We start from the raw sequence: 23,753 nt of genomic DNA, 5'->3' as shown, positions 1-23,753 counted from the left end.
TAGATGTGGCCCTTGTTTCCAAGGGGATCAGAGGGTATGGAGAGAAGGCAGGTACGGGATACTGAGTTGGATGATCAGCCATGATCATATTAAATGGCGGTGCAGACTCGAAGGGCCGAATGGCCTACTCCTGCACCTAATTTCTATGTTTCTATACTCAAATCCTTTTGCAATGAAAGCTAACACGGATAACAGGCCAAAGTTAGATGTTAAAAATATAATCAGGGCTCCATGGATTTTTTGTGAGCCCTCTAATCACGATGGTGTTTTTAGTGTGGGTGGGGTTGCCTCTTCCTGTGTGGGGAGGGAGGGCGTGGAGGATATAGTTGTGACAGACCTTCCACTGTTGGTAGAGAACAGCCTCTCTGTTTGACTTTTCTCTCCAGGCCCGGGCTGAATCACAATCTTACTCCAAATTCAGCAAGCTTCACCAGAAATGCCAGTGGTCGCCTTTTCACCTTCATTCATTGAGTACCCCTCTTGCTGCGATATCCCATTTCACACGGCTACCTGGAGCTATCCTCCCAAATAAATTTGCCCAGGAGAAAAACAAACATCGCAGCTGTTCGCCTGGTGGATGTTTATTTTGGTGTTACACGTGCTGAGTCCTCAATCGGTGATTTATACCACCCCCCCCCCAGACGCTGGTGGAAAGAGTGATTAAACATCTTCCAATGTAAACCATTATTTGTATAGGTGGCTAGGGCCAAATGTTTCGGGAACGGAGGCTTGAAAGGTAGTGCATTTTCCACCACCGACCTCAAACGCAACTGAGGTAAATGCAGGCTTACTGTGTTCGGAGTCGGTGTGTGTGCGTGTGCGTGTGTCTGCAGAGAGGTGTTTTTCTGAAAATCCCGCGCGCACACACACACACACACATCCTATCCAAATTCCAGTCGCCGCAGTTTTTATGTCAACATTTCATGCACAAGCAGCCTTTGCAAACATCGCGAATAGGCTTGCTGCAGTCGACTGGGCTTTGGGTTTGGAATTGCAGCCTGAAACAGGCCCTTCAGCCCACCCGTTCCATGCTATCCCACGTCCGCGTCCTACAAGCTAGAGGGGCAATTTACGGAAGCCAAAATGACATACTGATTTCGTGATATTTATTTAGTTGTTTATCTTTTAATATTTTACCTTGTATGTATCGTTAGCTTTTAGAAATGTTTGAACGGCTGACATTTTTAAATTTCATTGTACATGGCTCATGAACAACCTTTACAGTGACAATAAAGAAACTATTCTATTCTATTCTGATTTGTTAGTAGCCTGTAGAGTGTCGCACGTGTCGCACGTTTCATGAGTCATGCTTCGATGGTTACGCCACTAGCTTTTCAGTTATCAATACACAATAGACAATAGGTGCAGGAGTAGAGGCCATTCGGCCCTTCGATCCAGCACCGCCATTCAATGTGATCATGGCTGACCATCCACAATCAGTACCCCGTTCCTGCCTTCTCCCCATATCCCCTGACTCCGCTATCTTTAAGAGCCCTATCTAGCTCTCTCTTGAAAGTATCCAGAGAACCGGCCTCCACCGTCCTCTGAGGCAGAGAATTCCACAGACTCAGAACTCTCTGTGAGAAAAAGTGTTTCCTCGTCTCCGTTCTAAATGGCCGACCCCTTATTTTTAAACTGTGTGTGTATGGCCCCTGGTTCTGGACTCCCCCAACATCCCCGAACATGTCTCCTGCCTCTAGCGGGTCCAAACCCTAAATAATCTTACATGTTTCAATAAGATACCCTCTCATCCTTCTAAACTCCAGAGTGTACAAGCCCAGCCGCTCCATTCTCTCAGGCTATGACAGTCCCGCCATCCCGGGAATTAACCTTGTTCAAGTTCAAATTCGAGTTTATTGCCATGTGTCCCTGATGACAATGAAACTCTTAGAAATATAGAAACATAGAAATTAGGTGCAGGAGTAGGCCATTCGGCCCTTCGAGCCTGCACCGCCATTCAATATGATCATGGCTGATCATCCAACTCAGTATCCCGTACCTGCCTTCTCTCCATACCCTCTGATCCCCTTAGCCACAAGGGCCACATCTAACGCCCTCTTAAATATAGCCAATGAACTGGCCTCGACTACCCTCTGCGGCAGAGAGTTCCAGAGATTCACCACTCTCTGTGTGAAAAACGTTCTTCTCATCTTGCTTTGCTTCAGCACACAAAACATAATAGGCATTGACTACAAAACACATGAATAAATAAACTGATAAAGTGCAAAATGACAGATAATGGGTTATTAATGTTCAGAGTTTTGTCCAAGCCAGGTTTAATAGCCTGATGGCTGTGGGGAAGTAGCTATTCCTGAACCTGGTTGTTGCAGTCTTCAGGCTCCTGTACCTTCTACCTGAAGGTAGTAGGGAGATGAGTGTGTGGCCAGGATGGTGTGGGTCTTTGATTATACTGCCAGCCTTTTTGAGGCAGCGAAACAAGGCAGCCCTTGTAAACCTACGCTGGGCTCCCTCAATAGCAAGAATGTCCCTCCTCAAATTAGGGGACCAAAACTGCACACAATACTCCAGGTGTGGTCTCCTAGGGCATAATCAGCAGGCATTGCCACTTTCATTTCACTGTACATCTTGTATGTGTATGTGACAAATAAAGTTGACTTGACTTGACATCGGGACTTTACGATGTGGTTGCTAGAGACAGGTTTGTTTTTACAATTAGAGTGAAAATTCCCCGACTTGTCATTTGGTGTAGGTGGCTTTTTGTCTCCCCGGCTAAGTACAGTAACAGCCTGCCACTCTGCAACCCACTCACAGTTCAACCTGCCAGGTTGTTGCAAACAGTAAACTTCCTCGGACAAATAACCACTCCAGTTTATAAGTTCTCCTTTCGAGGAGCTAAGTGTATTCGGACTCTCCCTGGAGGTTGTACACTCTGGAATTTAGAAGGATGAGAGGGTGTTCTTATTGAAACATATAAGAGTTTGGACAAGCTAGAGGCAGGAAACATGTTCAGATTCAGATTCAGAACAGATTCAAGTTCCGATTCGATCAATTTTTAATTGGGGTCAGTGTACAGTACAGAGACAACGAAATGCATTTAGGAAGAACGACATAGCAAACGATTTGTTAATAATAATGGGTGATTGGCAACCATTTAGAGCCAGGGGCCACACACAGTTTGCGAATAATGGGTAAACCATTTAGAACGGAGACGAGGAAAAACCTTTTCACCAAGAAATCTGTGGAATTCTCTGCCTCTGAAGGCAGTGGAGGCTGGTTCTCTGGATGCTTTTAAGAGAGAGTTACATAGAGCTCTTAAAAATAGTGGAGTCAAGGGATATGGGGGAAAAGCAGGAACGGGGTACTGATTGGGGATGATCAGCCATGATCATATTGAATGGCGGTGCTGGCTCGAAGGGCCGAATGGCCCCTTCCCCTCACCTGTTTTCTATGTTTCTATGTTTCTAATCCTCTCTGACATACAGAATCTCCGCAATCTTCTCAGGAAGTGGAGGCGTTGATGAGGCGTTGTAACCGAGGAATGTGGATAAAGGAACTGCAGATGCTGGTTTAAGCCGAAGATAGACACAAAAAGCTGGAGTAACTCAGTGGGACGGGCAGCATCTCTGGAGAGAAGGAAATGGGTGGCGTTTCGGGTCGAGACCCTCCTTCACACTGGTTAGGGATAAGGGAAACGAGAGATATAGGCGGTGATGTGGAGAGATATAATTGAAGGATTTGCAAAAAAAGTTACGATGATGAAGGAAATAGGCCAACGAGAATTACGAGGATGTTGCCGGGACTAGAGGGTGTGAGCTACAGGGAGAGGTTGGGGCAGGGCTGGGTCTCTATTCCCTGGAGCGCAGGAGGATGAGGGGTGATCTTATAGAGGTGTACAAAATCATGAGAGGAATAGATCGGGTAGTCTCTTGCCCAGAGTAGGAAAATCGAGGACCAGAGGACACGGGTTCACGGTGAAGGGGAAAAGATTTAATAGGAATCCGAGAGGTTACATTTTCACACAGAGGGTGGTGGGTGTATGGAACAAGCTGCCAGAGGAGGTAGTTGAGGCTGGGACTATCCCATCGTTTAAGAAGCCTTTAGACAGGTGTACATGGATAGGACAGAGAGTTATGAGTCTGTGGAATTCTCTGCCTCAAGAGAGGGGTGGAGGCCGGTTCTCTGGATGCTTTCAAGAGAGAGTTGGATAGGGTTCTTAAAGATAGCGGATATGGGGAGAAGGCAGGAATGGGTTACTGATTGAGGATGATCAGCCATGATCACATTGAATGGCGGTGCTGGCTCGAAGGGCCGAATGGCCTACTCCTGCACCTATTGTCTATTGACAGGTTTGAAGGGATATGGACCAAGGGTAGCTGGGACATTGTTGGCCGGTGTGGGCCAGTTGGGCCGAAGGGCCTGTTTCCGTGCTGTATCACTCTATAACTAGTGTCTGGTTATCCCTAACCAGAGTGGGCAAATGTTTGGCAGATGCAGTATAATTAAATTGAGGTTTTTTTTGGCAAAAAAAAGCAGACTATTATCTAAATGGTGGCCGATTGGGAAAGGGGGAGATGCAGCGAGACCTGGGTGTCATGGTACACCAGTCATTGAAGGTAGGCATGCAGGTGCAGCAGGCAGTAAAGAAAGCGAATGGTATGTTAGCTTTCATTGCAAAAGGATTTGAGTATAGGAGCAGAGAGGTTCTACTGCAGTTGTCCAGAGTCTTGGTGAGACCACACCTGGAGTATTGCGTACAGTTTTGGTCTCTAAATCTGAGGAAGGACATTATTGCCATAGAGGGAGTGCAGAGACGGTTCACCAGACTGATTCCTGGGATGTCAGGACTGTCTTTATGAAGAAGAAAGACTGGATAGACTTGGTTTATACTCTCTAGAATTTAGAAGATTGAGAGGGGATCTTATAGAAACTTACAAAATTCTTAAGGGGTTGGACAGGCTAGATGCAGGAAGATTGTTCCCGATGTAGGGAAGTCCAGGACAAGGGGTCACAGCTTAAGGAGAAGGGGGAAATCCTTTAAAACCGAGATGAGAAGAACTTTTTCACACAGAGAGTGGTGAATCTCTGGAATTCTCTGCCACAGAGGGTAGTTGAGGCCAGCCCTGGCAGACAGAGGGAGTTTGCCCTTTGGCTAAGGGGTCAGGGGGTATGGAGAGAAGGCAGGTACAGGATACTGTTGGATGGCCGGATCATATTGGGCGGTGCAGGCTCGAAGGGCCGAATGGCCTTTGCACCTAATTTCACTGTAGCTGGGACATGTTGGCCGGTGTGGGCGAGTTGGGCTGAAGGGCCTGTTTCTAAGCTAAATATGGGATGCTGAACTTAGGAATGTTTGATGGGAAGTGTGGAACTGCATGTAACGGAGTCTTATTCCGTAACTAACCATCCTATATCTGCTTCGACAGGCTTCAGCGATTCATTCAACATTAACGTCAAAGAGGCTAGAACCTTCAATGGTCCAAAGAAAGGTCAGTTTGGATATAAAGTTCAACAACAGGAAGCAGAGGGTCAGAAATGGTAAGTTTACAAATCGTCTAGCCTCAGTTCTTAAGCCTTCAAATCATTGAGAAACGTTCTTCATGTCGGAGGTAGATAAAAATGCTGGAGAAACTCAGCGGGTGAGGCAGCATCTATGAAGTGAAGGAAATAGGCGATGTTTCGGGCCGAAGCCCTTCTTCAGACCAAAGATCCTATAGATAGACCACTCCACACGCAGATGTTTAGGGTGATCTTTCAAAATACATAAAAAAGAAACATTTCAACGTTAAAAATAGACTCGAAATGCTGGAGTAACTCAGCGGAACAGGCAGCATGTCTGGAGAGAAGGAATGGGTGACGAAGGGTCTCGACGCGAAACGTCACCCATTCCTTCTCTCCAGGTATGCTGCCTGTTCCGCTGAGTTACTCCAGTATTTTGCACCTATCTTAACCAAAGATCCTATAGCGGAGCAAGATAGACCACTCCTGCTAAATGCAATGGGCGTACGTGTAACGGAACAGAACGTGGGCCTTTTTTCATCCATTTCAGTAACCGGACCCGACCCGACTCTCAGTGTGATCAACATTGCGGGGGAACAGTTTGTGTTAATAAATTAAAATTCTGAAAATGAGAAGATTTTTACCAAAGAACTTTTATATTTACCAGGATGTTTCCGTAACCGGCTTCCGTCTCCGCACTAGTATCTTTGCTCCGCTACGGGATCTTTGGTGCGGAGACGGAAGCCGGTTACGGGAATGGGGCCGAAAATTACCCACGAATCTGCCCATGACCGTACTATGTCTTTTTTCGTCGAGTGGACTATCTTGCTCGCTGCAGGATCTTTGCTTCAGACTGATGTGAGGGTGGTGGGGGGGGGGCCGGGAAGAAGAAAGGAAGAGGAGGAGCCAGTGGGCTGAGGGAGAGCTGGGAAGGGGAGGAGAAAGCAGGGACTACCTGAAATTAGAGAAGTCAATGTTCATGCTGCTGGGGTGCAGACTGCCCAAGCGGAATATGAGGTGCTGCTCCTCCAATGTACGGTGGTCCTCACTCTGGCCATGGAGGAGGCCCAGGACAGAAAGGTCGGATTGGGAACGGGAATGGGAGGGGGAGTTGAAGTGATGAGCCACCGGGAGATCAGGTTGGTTATTGCAAACCGAGCGGAGCTGCTGGTGGGTCATCAACTCGGTGAAAGACGCTCTTTGGTCTGCCCGAGCGTTGCTCACCACCCAGCAGAGCGAGATGTCCGTCAGGGAATGTTGCCGACTGGCCCACTGCAGACTGCAGGAGTACGTGCTAAGGGACTCGCTGAAGCTTGGTGCAGCCAACGCCAAGGCTCGGTGGGGGAGGGCCACAGTCTAGGGTCCTGCCGCTGCTGGACATGGGGGCACGGTATGGTGGAGACGCCCCTCAAATTAAATTAAGGGAAGGTATCCCACGCCAGGGGGCCACATGAGTGGCATGGGTGGGGGACTGTGTGGCGAAATTTGACAAATGTAAAAAAAATTTTACAGGAAAAACTTGTATAGTCTCCGAAAATGTCGGATGAATTTTGTTTGTTTGAATGGTTCAGGAATTGTATATATTTATCAATTGAATAAAGTCTATTTTGAAATTTAAAAAATAATTGCAAACCGAGCGGAGGTGTTGGGCGAAGCAATCGATGTAGGGCAGCTGACACCTAGAGCAACGGATGAGGTTGGTGCAGGTGAACCTCTGCAGCACCTGGAATGACTGCTTAGGGTCCTTGAATGGAGCCAAGGGGGGGAGGTAAATCGATAAGTGTAGCATAATGTCGGGCCTGTTTCTGTGCTGTATCTCTAAACTAAACCTTGCAATAGTGTTCGCCTCTACTTCCTGAGAAGATTACGGAGAGTCGGTATGTCAAGGAGGACTCTCTCGAACTTCTACAGGTGCACAGTAGAGAGCATGCTGACTGGTTGCATCGTGCCTCATCCGCAGACCACAGTCTGTCCATATTGGTGGAAATCAATTTCAAGTCAAGTTTATTCGTCATATACGCATACAAGATGTGCAGTGAAATGAAAAGTGGCAATGCTCGCGGATTATGCAAAAAAACTACAAAACAGAACGGAACAGAATCAGTAATTACATATTTGTGGGAGAAAAAAATAAAGAAAAAAACAGCAATTTTAAAAAGACACCACACAACAGTAGTGAGTACAACAAATAATCGTCCGTCGGTTTCCCCACCACCAACGTGACCCCACCACTCGCCACATCTTCCCATCTCCCCCCATATCTGCCTTCCGCAAAGACCGCTCCCTCCATAACTCCCTTGTCAATTCCTCCCTTCCCTCCCGCACCACCCCCCCTCCCCGGGCACTTTCCCTCGCAACCGCAAGAGATGCAACACTTGTCCCTTTACCTCCCCCCTCGACTCCATTCAAGGACTCAAGCAGTCGTTCCAGGTGCGACAGAGGTTCACCTGCATCTCCTCCAACCTCATCTATTGCACCCGCTGCTCTAGATGTCAGCAGATCTATATCGGTGAGACCAAGCGGAGGTTGGGCGATCGTTTCGCCGAACACCTCCGCTCGGTCCGCAATAACCAAGCTGACCTCCTGGTGGCTCAGCACTTCAACTCCCCCTCCCACTCCGTATCCGACCTCTCTGTCCTGGGTCTCCTCCATGGCCACAGCGAGCAACACCAGAAATTGGAGTGAACAGCACCTCATATTCTGCTTGAGGAGTCTGCATCCTGGGGGCATGAACATCGAATTCTCCCAATTTTGTTAGTCCCTGCTGTCTCCTCCCCTTCCTCAGTCCCCCTGCTGTCTCCTCCCATCCCCCAGCCTTCGGGCTCCTCCTCCTTTTTCCTTTTTCTTCCCCCCCCCCCCCCCCCCCCCAGCTCCGATCAGTCTGAAGAAGGGTTTCGGCCCGAAACGTTGCCTATTTCCTTTGCTCCATAGATGCTGCTGCACCTGCTGAGTTTCTCCAGCTTTTTTGTGTACAGTAAATTGGTACAGTAAGGTTAGTCCCTGGTGAGATAAGAGTTTACAGTCCTAATGGCCTCTGGCACAGCATGGCAATGGAGGCGTTTGCCTGAACGTAGCAGCTGGAACAGTCCGTTGCTGTCATGTTGTTGCTGTCCCCCATGATCTTGTTGGCTCTGGAGTTGCACCTTCTGATGTATAGGTCCTGCAGGAGGGCGAGTGTATTTCCCATAGTGCGTTCAGCCAAACGCACTACTCTCTGCAGAGCCTTCTTGTCCTGGGCAGAGCAGTTCCCAAACCAAATTGTGATGTTACCAGACAAGATGCTTTCCACAGCCGCTGAGTAGAAGCGCTGGAGGATCCTCAGAGACACTCTGAATTTCCTCAATTGCCTGAGGTGGTAAAGGCGCTGCCTTGCCTTACTCACCAGTGATGTCCATGTCCATGTCAAATGTGTCAGCCTCGATAACAATCAGCACGGGAGCACCTCAAGGCTGCGTGCTCAGCCCCCTGCTATACTCACTCTATACTCATGACTGCGTAGCCGGACATTGTGTGAACTCCATCATCAAGTTCGCCGACGACATCGCTGTTGGGGGACGAATCACTAATGGAGACGAGTCAGAGTATAGAAGTGAGATCGACCGACTGACCAAATGGTGCCAGCACAACAACCTGGCCCTCAACACCAGCAAAACCAGGGAAATGATTGTGGACTTTGGGAGGGGTAGGATAGGGATCCACAATCCCGTTTATATCAACGGGACGATGGTGGAAAGGGTCAAGAACTTCAAATTCCTGGGCGTGCACATCTCTGAAGATCTTTCCTGGTCCCAGAACACCGATGCAATTATAAAGAAAGCTCATCAGCGCCTCTACTTCCTGAGAAGATTACGGAGAGTCGGTATGTCGAGGAGGACTCTCTCGAACTTCTACAGGTGCACAGTAGAGAGCATGCTGACCGGTTGCATCGCGGCTTGGTTCGGCAACTTGAACGTCCAGGAGCGGGGAACAAAATGCAGAAAGTTGTGACCACTGCCCAGTCCATCATCGGCTCTGACCTCCCCACCGTCGAGGGGATCTATCGCAGTCGGTGCCTCAAAAAGGCTGGCAGCATCATCAAAGGCCCACACCATCCTGGCCACTCGCTGCCACCGGGAAGAAGGTACAGGAGCCTGAAATCTGCAACACCCTGGTTCAGGAATAGCTGCTTCCCCACAGCCATCAGACTATTAAACTCAACTCAAACAAAACTCTGAACTATAACAGCCTATTGCACTTTATCTGTTTATTTATGAGTGTGTATATATAGGGTCAATGCTATATAGACACACTGATCTGTTCTGTATTCATGCCTACAATATCCTGTTGTGCTGCAGCAAGCAAGAATTTCATTGTCCTATCTGGGACGCATGACAATAAATTCTCTTGAATCTTTAAATGGGGGACTTGGATGGAGCAGTGAGAGTGGAGAGGATGATGTTATCACTCTTAAATAACCCTGACTTAAGAACGATGTGTTTATCTGGCAGCTTTCCTTCAGTTATAGACATTGGTGCAATTCATCTTGTGACAGAAAGTGAAATAGCTACTGAGAGTAGAGTTGCCAACTGCCCCGTATTAGCCGGGACATCCTGTATATTGGGCTAAATAGTACGGGACCGCCCTTGTCCCGTATTTGACCGCTACCGCTCGGGTCGAGGGGACCGTCGGGTCAGACCCCGCCTCACCCGTCCCGACGTAGTCTAATTATAGGAAGGATGTCAACAAAATAGAGAAAGTACAGAGGAGATTTACTAGAATGTTGCCTGGGTTTCAGCAACTAAGTTACAGAGAAAGGTTGAACAAGTTAGGGCTTTATTCTTTGGAGCGCAGAAGGTTAAGGGGGGACTTGATAGAGGTTTTTTAAATGATGAGAGGGATAGACAGAGTTGACGTGGACAAGCTTTTCCCACTGACAGTAGGGAAGATTCAAACAAGGGGACATGACTTGAGAATTAAGGGACTGAAGTTTAGGGGGAACTTCTTTACTCAGAGAGTGGTAGCTGTGTGGAATGAGCTTCTAGTGAAGGTGGTGGAGGCAGGTTCGTTTTTATCATTTAAAAATAAATTGGATAGTTATATGGATGGGAAGGGAATGGAGGGTTATGGTCTGAGCGCAGGTATATGGGACTAGGGGAGATTATGTGTTCGGCACGGACTAGAAGGGTCGAGATGGCCTGTTTCCGTGCTGTAAATGTTATATGGTTATATGGTAGTGCAGCCCGTGGAGTGCAGCAGCAGCAGCGCCTCGCCCGTGGCCCCGTCGGTCGGTCGGCAGCCATCAGACTTCGGACCATCGCGTACCGCCAACACCACCATCGCCACCCCTCCTTCTCACGGCTAATCATCGTTGAACGGGGCGCCGGACTTTGCGCGCGGCCCTAAGGGCCAAAACTCCTCAGCTGGCCCGCCGGCTGGTCTATGTGTGCAGTCCAGCACCCGGGCCAACTCATCATTTCCCCCAGCCACGGCCGAGTCGGTCGACGGATTGCCGTCGGGAATTAGTCCCGTATTTGACCGTTTGTCCCTTATTTGGGAGAGTGAGAAAGTTGGCGACTCCAACTGAGCTCCTCTCTGCTCATCACCTGCAAGCCAACAGAAATCATGAAGGCATATATATCATCGTTCATTCTGCAACGTATCACCAGCCTCTCCTTTCACAAACCCAAGGTCATATTTCTTGCATTAATCAGCTTTGTATGTTCGATAATTGAAATCAGATTCCTGACTTGGATGTGTGCTGTGAAAATATACTCCACCAGATTCAGGGACAGTTTCTTCCCGGCTGTTATCAGGCAACGGAACCATCCTACCACAACCAGAGAGCGGTCCTGAACTACTATCTAGCTCTTTGGCTATCCTTGATCAGACATTACTAGCTTTACCTTGCACTAAACGTTATTCCCTTATCATATGTCTCATCAACATCATCATCATCATCATCGGCAGTTACTTGCCTCTGCGTGACTTTGTTTAACAATAGACAAAGGACAATAGGTGCAGGAGGAGGCCATTCGGCCCTTTGAGCCAGCACCGCCATTCAATGTTATCATGGGGACACAAGCGTACAGACAGCCACTTCACGGTCCTTGACAGATCTGGGTCAGGATCCAGTGGCATGGAGTCTTGTATCTTTGTGCGTTTGTGTGTGTCTGTGACTGTCTCTGTGTATGGACTTGTGACTATGTATGTGTGTGTGTGTGTGTGCCTGTCTGTCTGTGTGTGTGAATATGTGTGTGTGTGCGTATGTGTGTGTGTGTATATGTGTGTGTGTGTGTGCGTGTGTGTGTGTGTGTGTGTGTGTGTGTGTGTGTGTGTGTGTGTGTGTGTGTGTGTGTGTGTGTGTCTGTATGTGTGTGTGTGTGTGTGTGTGTGTGTGTGTGTGTGTATGTGTGTGTGTGTGTGTCTGTGTGCGTATGTGTGTGTGTGTGTGTGTGTGTGTGTGTGTGTGTGTGTGTGTTTGTGTGTGTGTGTCTGTGTGTGTGTGTGTGTGTGTGTGTGTGTGAGTGTGTGTGTGTGTGTGTGCGTGTGTGTGTGTGTGTATACATGTGTGTGTCTGTGCCTGTCTCTGTGTGTGCGCTTGTGTGCGTATGTCTGTGTGTGAGTGTGTGTGTGTATACGTGTGTGGGTGTGTGTCTGTATACATGTGTGTGTGTGTATACGTGTGTGCGTCTATACTTATGTGTGTGTGTCTATACGTGTGTGTGTGTGTGTCGGCGTACGCAGGGGTAATTCAGAATTGGCTTCACTCTCCCCCGCTAATCCTTGCTATCAAAGAGATCGGCCGTTGAAATGAGATCATAGGAACAGTATCTCCCGTGGGGGGGCCAGACTACCGAATAATATCGCTTTCAAGACAGGGAAAGAATGGGGCAAAATATTTTCAACTTCAAAAATGAGTCACCCTGAATGTCTGATTCTACTCAAAAACAGGAAGTGTTGAACGAGCCTTCCAGGTTTCAGGTTTTCTTTTGTCTCTCCAATACGAGCGATTCTCCGTTTGTGCAGTGCCATGGACTCATCTGTTTCTCCCATTACTTGGCCCAGCTGAAGCTATTCAGAAGTTGAAAGTGTTGGACAGAGTTGCAGAGACTTGGCTCGGCTCACTCAGTCTCACAAGCAGTGTTATCTACTGATATCATTTCCGACACTCTTGCTCTACCTTGAAACCAGTCCCAAAACCTCAGCTGCCATATCTACAAAGACTTTTTAAAAAAAAAGTTTAGTCTAGTTTAGAGATACAGCACGGAAACATAGACACATAGAAAATAGGGTGCAGGAGTAGAGGCCATTTGGCCCTTCGAGCTGCATTGCCATTTAATATGATCATGGCTGATCATCCAACTCAGTATCCTGTTCCTGCCTTCTCTCCATACCCCCTGATCCCTTTAGCCACAAGGGCCACATCTAACTCCCTCTTAAATATAGCCAATGAACTGTGGCCTCAACTACCTTCTGTGGCAGAAAATTCCAGAGATTCACCACTCTCTGTGTGAAAAATGTTTTTCTCATCTCGGTCCTAAAAGATTTCCCCCTTATCCTTAAACTGTGTGACCCCTTGTCCTGGACTTCCCCAACATCGGGAACAATCTTCCTGCATCTAGCCTGTCCAGCCTCTTAAGAATTTTGTACGTTTCCATAAGATCCCCCCTCAATCTTCTAAATTCTAGCGAGTACAAGCCGAGTCTATCCAGTCTTTCTTCATATGAAAGTCCTGCCATCCCAGGAATCAGTCTGGTGGACCTTCTCCGGAGATCTCGGAGAAAACCCGCGTCGGTCACGGGGAGAACGTGCAAACTCCGCACAGACAGCACCCGTGGGCGGGATCGATGCAGCACCCGTATGGGAAGATACTGAAGATAGATAATAGGTGCAGGAGTAGGCCATTCGGCCCTTCGAGCCAGTAGCGCCATTCAATGTGATCATGGCTGATCATCCCCAATCAGAGGGGATCTTATTGAAACATATAAGATTATTAAGAGCTAGAGGCAGGAAACATGTTCCCGATGTTGGGGGAGTCCAGAACCAGGGGCCACACACAGAGTTTAAGAATAAGGGGTAAGCCATTTAGAACGGAGACGAGGAAACACTTTTTCTCACAGAGAGTTGTGAGTCTGTGGAATTCTCTGCCTCAGAGGCCGGTTCTCTGGATGCTTTCAAGCGAGAGCTAGATAGGGCTCTTAAAGATAGCGGAGTCAGGGGATATGGGGAGAAGGCAGGAACGGGGTACTGATTGGAGATGATCAGCCACGATCACATTGAATGGCGATGCTGGCTCGAATTTTATATATTTCTATAAGATCTCCTCCTCATTCTAAATTAGTCAGGGGATATGGGGAGAAGGCAGGAAAGGGGTACTGATTGCGGATGATCAGCCATGATCACATTGAGTGGCGGTGCTGGCTCGAAGGGCCGAATGGCCTCCTCCACCTATTTTCTATGTTTCTAGCACACCATAAACAATATAATGAACGAGAGAAAAAAGTTAATTGTGTGTGTATATATATATATATATATATATGAGTTGGGGGCTATGTGAGAGTGGACAGGGCGGGGATGGGGTAAAAGGAGCGAATGAATAATATTAATATAATATCAAGGGGGGGTAGTTGTCTATTGTCCAAAACTAAACTAAGGTCGAGAAATCAAAATTCTTACCCCTGGGCTGTAAGCTACCCAAGCAAAGACTGACTTACTTACCATCGCCCGTCGGGGTCAAAACATCCGAAGCCTGGATCGCCTCGGCGCAGAGGGAGAATAATTCAATTCAATTCAAATTTATTGTCATTGCACAGATACAAGTATGGGTACAACGAAATGCAGTTTAGCGTCAGTCCGTAGTTAATAGTGCAATATAGAAATAAAAAATACAGAATAAGCAAACAATGTGGATGGAGAGACTGGAGAAATCTATCGGCGGGGCTCCGAGTTCAGCAATGTGATAGTGTTGTTGTAGAAGCTGTTCCTCATCCTACTGGTACGAGACCTGAGGCTCCTGTACCGCCTCCCTGATGGGAGGAAGGCAAACAGTCCATGGTTAGGGTGGGAGGGGTCTTTGATGATCTTCCCGGCCCGTCTCAGACACCGTTTTCGGTGGAGGGCATCCATGGCAGGGAGCGGGGCACCGATGATGTATTGAGCGGTAAACTATATAACGAACGAGAGAAAAACGTTCAGTGTGTGTATATATATCTGTATATATATATATATATATATATATATATATATATATATATATATATATGAGTTGGGGGCTATGTGAGAGTGGACAGGGAATAAGATAGATATAGATATGCCATTTATTGTCACTATACATGTACAGTGAAATTGAAAGCTGCTCGTACTCAGTGCATACATATAATTTAGTAAAAAAAGCAATATACAGAAAAACAAAAAAAACAGAAGGGAGAAAGGGGGGGGGGGGGGGGGGGGGTGCACAATTCTGCGACGCTATATACATATATACATATATACAGATGGAAGTCCGGGTGTTGGGCTGTGAAGTCACTGCATGTGTGAATTTGAATTAAGAGTAGTTATAATTTTCGGAAAGCAACTATTCCTGAGTCTATTTGTCCTGGATTTGATGCACCTATAGCGCCTTCCAGAGGGCAGCAGGTCGAACAGTCCAAACGCAGGATGGGAGCTGTCTTTGATGATATTCTTTGCCCTGCTAAGGCAGCGGGAGGTGTAGATATCCATCAGGGAGGGGAGAGGGCAACCAATGATCTTCTGTGCTGTCCTAGTTACCCTCTGAAGCCTCTCCCTGTCTGCCATGGTGCAGCTGCCATATCATGCTGTAATGCAGTATGTCAGCAGGCTCTTGATGGACGAGCGGTAGAAGGTCAGCAGCAGGTTAGAGTCCAGGTTGTGCTTCCTGAGGACCCTCAGGAAGTGCAGCCGCTGCTGAGCCTTCTTGATGACCGCTGTCGTGTTGTCCGTCCAGGAGATATCAGCAGCGATATGGACGCCGAGAAACCGGAAGGTGTTGACCCTCTCCACACACTCGCCGTTGATGTGTAGGGGGGCTAAGTCGATGCTGTGCCTCCTGAAGTCGACAATGATCTCTTTTGTTTTCCTGGTGTTCAGAGCCAGATTGTTTCCTGAGTACCAGGTTGTCAACTTCAGGACTTCCTCTCTGTAGGCTGCCTCGTCTCCCTTTGAAATAAGTCCGACTAAGGAGGGAAGAGACAAACTTTAAGATTTTTGCCTTCCATCACAGTGAGGAGGTGCCTGGTGAACTCACTGTGGTGGATGTTCATTTGTGTTTATTGTGTGTTTTTGTCATTTTTATTATATGTACGACTGCAAGGCAACGAAGTTTCGTTCAGGCCGGAAGGTCCGAATGACAATAAAGGCTACTTTGACTTTGAGATGGTGTCGGCTCCAACGTGCGTTTTGCTGCACTCTGACATTAACTATTGTGACGTGCCTGATCTTTTTGTTAAATCCATGTGTTGCCAGGTTGCTGGTGAGCGCTCCCTGGGATGGCAGTGCGAAGAACAAGAAAGGTGCTATTTATCGGTGCAAAGTCTCCAACAGGAAGAGCACAAACTGCATGAAATTATACTCAGGTAAACATAGAAAACATAGAAAATAGGTGCAGGAGTAGAGGCCATTCGGCCCTTCGAGCCTGCACCGCCATTCAATATAACTCACTTTTATTCACTGGCTTTCGACACTGGCTGAGACATTGTTCCTGTTTTAGTGCTTTTAATGTCTTTTAATTTTTTACTGTTTTTATAGTCCTGTCGTCTTAATGGTTTTAGTAGTTTGTAATAACTTTTTGTTGATTTCCCATGTACAGCACTTTGTGGTAACTGATGTTGTCCAAAAGCGCTTTATAAATAAAGTTATTATTATTATTATTATTAATATGATCATGGCTTATCATCCAACTCAGTATCCTGTACCTGCCTTCTCTCCATACCCCCTGATCCCCTTAGCCACAAGGGCCACATCTAACTCCCTCTTAAATATAGCCAATGAACTGGCCTTGACTACCCTCTGTGGCAGAGAGTTCCAGAGATTCACCACTCTGTGTGAAAAATGTTCTTCTCATCTCAGTTTTAAAGGATTTCCCCCTTATCCTTAAGCTGTGACCCCTTGTCCTGGACTTCCCCAACATCGGGAACAATCTTCCTGCATCTAGCCTGTCCAACCCCTTAAGAATTTTGTAAGTTTCTATAAGATCCCCTCTCAGTCTCCTAAATTCTAGAGAGTATAAACTAAGTCTATCCAGTCTTTCTTCATAAGACAGTCCTGACATCCCAGGACTGTCAATATGATTCAATATGATCATGGCTGATCATCCAACTCAGTATCCCGTACCTGCCTTCTCTCCATACCCCCGATCCCTCTAGCCACAAGGGCCACATCTAACTCCCTCTTAAATATAGCCAATGAACTACCCTCTGTGGCAGAGAGTTCCAGAGATCAGTACCCCGCCCGTCGTTCCTGTTCCTGCAGGTGAAACGTTAGTTTATTATCTAAATGGTGGCCGATTAGGAAAAGGGGAGATGCAACGAGACCTGGGTGTCATGGTACACCAGTCATTGAAAGTAGGCATGCAGGTGCAGCAGGCAGTAAAGAAAGCGAATGGTATGTTGGCATTCATAGCAAAAGGATTTGAGTATAGGAGCAGGGAGGTTCTACTGCAGTTGTACAGGGTATTGGTGAGATCACACCTGGAGTATTGTGTACAGTTTTGGTATCCTAATCTGAGGAAAACATTCTTGCCTTAGAGGGAGTACAGAGAAGCTTCACCAGACTGATTCCTGGGATGTCAGGACTTTCTTATGAAGAAAAAGACTGGATAGACTCGGCTTGTACTCGCAAGGATTTAGAAGATCGAGGGGGAATCTTATAGAAACTTACAACATTCTTAGGGGGTTGGACAGGCTAGATGCAGGAAGATTGTTCCCGATGTTGGGGACGTCCAGGACAAGGGGTCACAGTTTAAGGATAAAGGGGAAATTCTTTAGGACCGAGATGAGAAAAACATTTTTCACACAGAGAGTGGTGAGTCTCTGGAACTCTCTGCCACAGAAGGTAGTTGAGGCCAGTTCATTTGCTATATTTAGGAGGGAGTTGGGGCTAAAGGGATCAGGGGGTATGGAGAGAAGGCAGGTACAGGATACTGAGTTGGATGATCCCTCTCTCTCTCCCTCTCTCCCCCTCTCTCTCTCTCCCTCTCCCTCTCTCTCCCTCTCCCCCTCTCCCTCTCTCCCTCTCCCTCTCCTCTCTCTCTCTCTCTCTCTCTCTCTCTCTCTCCCTCTCCCTCTCTCTTTCTCTCCCACTCTCCCCCTCTCTCCCTCTCTGTCTCTATTCCTCTCCTCTCTGCTCTCACTAAGTCAGTCTCCCTCTCCCTCTCCTCTCCCTCTCTCCTCTCCCTCTCCCTCTCCCTCTCCCTCTCCCTCTCCCTCTCCCTCTCCCTCTCCCTCTCCCTCTCCCTCTCGTTACACTAGCTGAATGCACGGAGATCAGAGCACCTAGTGTTTCCTCCGATCACACGATGGGTGGTGAACTAGGTGTTGGAGATTGAATCGGCATTCCCGATTGGAGGCAGGCGTTCGTATCCCACTTCTGACACCATGTAGAAATGTTCCGAAAATCACACGTCATTTCAACAGGGTGGATATACGTAAATAGAAGGGCGACTATCGTCCAGTTTAATTCTGGAGAAACTCAGCGGGTGCAGCAGCATCTGAGGAGCGAAGGAAATAGGCAACGTTTCGGGACGAAACGTTGCCTATTTCCTTCGCTCCTTAGATGCTGCTGCACCCGCTGAGTTTCTCCAGCACCTTTGTCTACTTTCGATTTTCCGGCATCTGCAGTTCCTTCTTAAACACACCGTCCTGTTGAATTCTGTTTGTTACAGGGGAGGCGGCTCTGAAAAACGTCTCGGACAAAATGAAGGATATGCACTTTGGCATGACGTTAATACGCAACACACAAGGCTTCATGGTACGAGCTTCCGGCAGTCCGAGACTGCGCACAGTTAGGGCTTGAATTCACTCATTTGGTTCTGGTTGAGTCTCTCTTCCAGGTATTATCTGTCTTTTACACATTTACGTTTAGTTCAGAGACACGGCGCTGACACGGGCCCTTCGGTCCACCGGGTCCACCCCGACCAGCGATTCCCGCACATTAAGGATAAGGGGGAAATCTTTTAGGACCGAGATGAGAAAAAGATTTTTTTTCACACACAGAGAAACATAGCAACATAGAAAATAGGTCTCGACCCGAAACGTTGCCAATTCCTCCTCTCCATACATACAATAGACAATAGACAATAGGTGCAGGAGTAGGCCATTCGGCCCTTCGAAATATTCAAAGAGTTATGAATTTTTGGAATTCTCTGCCACAGAGGGCAGTGGAGGCCAAATCACTGGATGGATTTAAGAGAAACATAGAAACATAGAAAATCGGTGCAGGAGTAGAGGCCATTCGGCCCTTCGAGCCTGCACCGCCATTCAATGTGATCATGGCTGATCATCCAACTCAGTATCCTGTTCCTGCCTTCTCTCCATACCCCCTGATCCCTTTAGCCACAAGGGCCACATCTAACTCCCTCTTAAATATAGCCAATGAACTGTGGCCTCAACTACCTTCTGCGGCAGAGAGTTCCAGAGATTCACCACTCTCTGTGTGAAAAAGGTTTTCCTCATCTCGGTCATAAAAGATTTCCCCCTTATCGTTAAACTGTGACCCCTTGTTCTGGACTTCCCCAACATCGGGAACAATCTTCCTGCATCTAGCCTGTCCAACCCCTTAAGAGAGTGGTGAATCTGTGGAATTCTCTGCCGGTGTTAATAATCTTACATGTTTCAATAAGATCCCCACTCATCCTTCTGAACCTTCTTTATGGTAAACCAGCGTCTGCAGTTCTTCTGACTTCTGGCAATTAAACTCTCTCTCGATTCTCTTGACCCTCGTTGCAGGTTTGTGCTCCCCTCTGGGCCCAGCAGTGTGGAAACTCCATGTACAACACGGGAATCTGTACGAACATCAGCCGCAACTTCAGGCCTTCTGGGATCATCGCTCCCACTGCCCAAGGTACGATCACGGCCCCCCCCGTCTAGATAGAGGGCAGCACGGTGGCGCAGTGGCAGAATCAATAGACAATAGGCGCAGGAGTAGGCCATTCGGCCCTTTGAGCCAGCACCGCCATTCAATGTGATCATGGCAGGTCATCACAACTCTCTGGGTGAAAACGTTTTTCCTCGAAGAAGGGCCTCGAACCAAAACGTCACCCATTCCTTCTCTCCAGAGATGCTGCCTGACCCAGGGATACAGTGTGGAAACGGGCTCTTCGGCCCACCGGGTCCGCGCCGGCCAGCGATCCCCGCTCACTGACACAATCCTAGGGACAATTTCTTACACTTACACCAAGCCAATTAACCGACAAACCTGCACGTCTTTGAGGTGTGGGAGGAAACCAAAGATCTCGGAGAAAACCCACGCAGGTCACGGGGAGAACGTACAAACTCCGCACAGACAGCACCCGAGGTCGGGATGGAACCCAGGTCTCCGGCGCTGTGAGGCAGCGACTAACTCTGGAGTTGTACAAGTGTGGGCTTGTACACTCTGGAGTTTAGAAGGATGAGAGGGCATCTTATTGAAACATACAAGATTATTAAGGGTTTGGACACGCTAGAGGCAGGAAACATGTTCCCGATGTTGGGGGAGTCCAGAACCAGGGGCCACACACAGTTTAAGAATAAGGGGTCGGCCATTTAGAACGGAGACGAGGAAACACTTTTTCTCACAGAGAGTGGTGAGTCTGTGGAATTGTCTGCCTCAGAGGGCGGTGGAGGCCGGTTCTCTGGATGCTTTCAAGAGAGAGCTGGATAGGGCTCTTAAAGATAGCGGAGTCAGGGGATATGGGGAGAAGGCAGGAAAGGGGTACTGATTGGAGATGATCAGCCATGATCACATTGAATGGCGGTGCTGGCTCGAATTTTATATATTTCTATAAGATCTCCTCCTCATTCTAAATTATGGTGAATATAAGCCCATTCTTTCATCATAAAGTCAGTCCCGCCATCCCGGGAATTAACCTGGTGAACCTACGCTGCACTCCCTCAATAGCAACAATGATAAGCGAAACTTATCCCTGAGGTTTGTGTCAGTCTCCCTACCTGCTTCCACTACCTGCAACCTCCGGCAACCACCTGCAACCTCCGGGAACTGCATGAAAACCTTGGGTGGGGCGCAAAGTCTCCAGAGGTTTCCGTTCAGGTTTCCTAAGTGGAACAGGGGCATAATACCCAAAATAAACGGCAACAAAAGTTCAGTATAGTAAGTAAGTAAGTTTCAACCAAGCGGAGGTTGGGCGATCGTTTCGCCGAACACCTCCGCTCGGTCCGCAATAACCAAGCTGACCTCCCGGTGGCTCAGCACTTCAACTCCCCCTCCCACTCCGTCTCCGACCTCTCTGTCCTGGGTCTCCTCCATGGCCACAGCGAGCAGCACCGGAAATTGGAGGAACAGCACCTCATATTCCGTTTGGGGAGTCTGCATCCTGGGGGCATGAACATCGAATTCTCCCAATTTTGTTAGTCCTTGCTGTCTCCTCCCCTTCCTCAGTCCCCCTGCTGTCTCCTCCCATCCCCCAGCCTTCTGGCTACTCCTCCTTTTTCCTTTCTTGTCCCCGCCCACTCCCGCCCCTGATCAGTCTGAAGAAGGGTTTCGGCCCGAAACGTTGCCTATTTCCTTCGCTCCATAGATGCTGCTGCACCTGCTGAGTTTCTCCAGCTTTTTTGTGTAACCTTCGATTCTCCAGCATCTGCAGTTCCTTCTTAAACACAAGTAAGTAAGTTTATTGGCCAAGTATTCACATACAAGGAATTTGCCTTGGTGCTCCGCCCACAAGTAACAACATGACATACAGTGACAGTTACGAATGACTCAGAAAACACTAAACATTAATAATAAGAAGACATTAATGATAAAACACCATTGATCAAGCATGTGAACCAACAAAATACCAGATCAAAGGGAGGCTACAGATTTTTGGCTGTTGAGTAGAGCAACTACTCGTGGATAAAAACTGTGGGTAAAGGGGCCTGTCCCACTGTGGCGACCTAATTGGCGAGCTTAGAAGCGTTTAGGGGAGTTTGAAAAAATGACATCCTTCGACTATGTGGAAGACCTCCTTCGACTATGTGGAAGACATCCTTCGACTATGTGGAAGACACCCTTCGACTATGTGGAAGACATCCTTCGACTATGTGGACATCCTTCGACTATGTGGAAGACATCCTTCGACTATGTGGAAGACATCCTTCGACTATGTGGAAGACATCCTTCGACTATGTGGAAGACATCCTTCGACTATGTGGAAGACCTCCTTCGACTATGTGGAAGACTAGCTACGACTAGCTACGACTAACATTGGGAAAATCGGACACCGAATAGCGGAGAGTGAAGACGACCTCCTTCGATCTCCTTCGACCTCCCTTCGATCTTCGACTATGCTGAAGACTATCTACGACTATCTTCGACTCCCCTCGATTACCTACGACTAACATGCCGACCTACCACGACTAAACCTACGAGTAAAAAAAGTATCGATTTTTTTTCCATGGCGACCATTTTTTTTTAAACTCGCGGGCATTTTTCAGCACGTTGAAAAATACGCGGCGAACTAGCTGAGGCCTCGAGTACACGGGGACTGCTCTCGAGCGTGATGGAGATTTACGAAGACCTCCGACGGCCTTGTGTCGACCATGCTGCGAGTACGAGTCGAGGGCGAACTCGCGGATTAGGTCGCCACAGTGGGACAGCCCCTTAAGAGTGGCCGGAGAACTGTGGAGGGGAGGGGATGAGTTGAAGTTCTGTTGGACTCCACCCTGTCCTCTGAGTTGCAGCTTCAGTGATGTTTCTGTCACCATCTCCACGTCTCTTTAATACAGATTGCGGAGTCACCATGGACATTGTGATCCTACTGGACGGTTCAAACAGCATCTACCCTTGGCACGAGGTCCAGAGGTTCCTTAGCAACGCCCTACACAAGTTCCACATCGGCCCGAAGCAGATACAGGCAAGTCCATCTTTAAAAATCTATAAATTTCAAAATAGACTTCATTTGGGAAATAAATAGATACAATAGACAATAGGTGTAGGAGGAGGCCATTCGGCCCTTCGTGCCAGCAACGCCATTCAATTTGATCATGGCTGATAATCCCCCAATCACTACCCTGTTCCTGCCTTCCCCCCATATCCCCTGACTCCGCTATCTTTAAGAGCCCTATCTAGCTCTCTCTTGAAAGCTAGATAGGGTCTATACAAGATCCATAACAAGAGGATTTCAGTATAGGAGTAAGGAGGTTCCTCTGCAGTAGTATAGGGCTCTGGCAAGTTTTGAGAGCCACCAGAGTGTAAGTGTCAAGGGGAGAAACGTGGCACTTCATAGCAAAAGGATTTGAGTATAGGAGCAGGGAGGTTCTACTGCAGTTGTACAGGGTCTTGGTGAGACCACACCTGGAGTATTGTGTACAGTTTGGGTCTCCTAATTTGAGGAAGGACATCCTTGTGATTGAGGCAGTGCAGCGTAGGTTCACCAGATTGATCCCCGGGATGGCGGGACTGTCATATGAGGAAAGATTGAAAAGACTAGGCTTGTATTCACTGGAGTTTAGAAGGATGAGGGGGGGGATCTTATAGAAACATTTAAAATTATAAAAGGACTGGACAAGCTGGATGCAGGAAAAATGTTTCCAATGTTGGGCGAGTCCAGAACCAGGGGCCACACACAGTCTTAGAATAAAGGGGAGGCCATTTAGGACTGAGGTGAGAAAAAAAAAAAATTTCACCCAGAGAGTTGTGAATTTGTGGAATTCCCTGCCACAGAGGGCAGTGGAGGCCAAATCACTGGATGGATTTAAGAGAGAGTTAGATAGAGCTAAAGGGGCTGGTGGAGTCAAGGGATATGGGGAGAAGGCAGGCACGGGTTATTGATTGGGGACGATCAGCTATGATCACAATGAATGATGGTGCTGGCTCGAAGGGCCGAATGGCCTCATAACCATATAACCATATAATAATTACAGCACAGAAACAGGCCATCTCGACCCTTCTAGTCCGTGCCGAACACATAATCTCCCCTAGTCCCATATACCTGCGCTCAGACCATAACCTTCCATTCCCTTCCCATCCATATAACTATCCAATTTATTTTAAAATGATAAAAACGAACCTGCCTCCACCACCTTCACTGGAAGCTCATCCTGCACCTATTTTCTATGTTTCTAATAACCCATTGGGAACATTTTTCCTGCATCTAGTTTGTCCAG

General features: G+C 47.8%; 1 protein-coding gene across 1 annotated transcript in view; it reads left to right on the top strand.

Moving 5' to 3' along the window:
- LOC129693703 (integrin alpha-10-like) overlaps positions 1–23,753 on the top strand; it is a 63,222-nt gene that overhangs the window by 17,471 nt on the left and 21,998 nt on the right. The window contains exons 2-6 of the mRNA XM_055630483.1: positions 5,385–5,496; positions 15,919–16,028; positions 18,335–18,420; positions 19,398–19,512; positions 22,374–22,501. Of these exons, the coding sequence (XP_055486458.1) occupies positions 5,385–5,496; positions 15,919–16,028; positions 18,335–18,420; positions 19,398–19,512; positions 22,374–22,501 (551 nt within the window). The remainder of the gene's footprint in view (positions 1–5,384; positions 5,497–15,918; positions 16,029–18,334; positions 18,421–19,397; positions 19,513–22,373; positions 22,502–23,753) is intronic.

The sequence above is a fragment of the Leucoraja erinacea genome, unplaced genomic scaffold (genome assembly GCF_028641065.1).
Source record: "Leucoraja erinacea ecotype New England unplaced genomic scaffold, Leri_hhj_1 Leri_397S, whole genome shotgun sequence".
In the NCBI taxonomy this organism is placed as follows: Eukaryota; Metazoa; Chordata; class Chondrichthyes; order Rajiformes; family Rajidae; genus Leucoraja; species Leucoraja erinaceus.
Note: the sequence above shows the minus strand (reverse complement) of the source record. Positions and strands in the feature narration are given on the sequence as shown.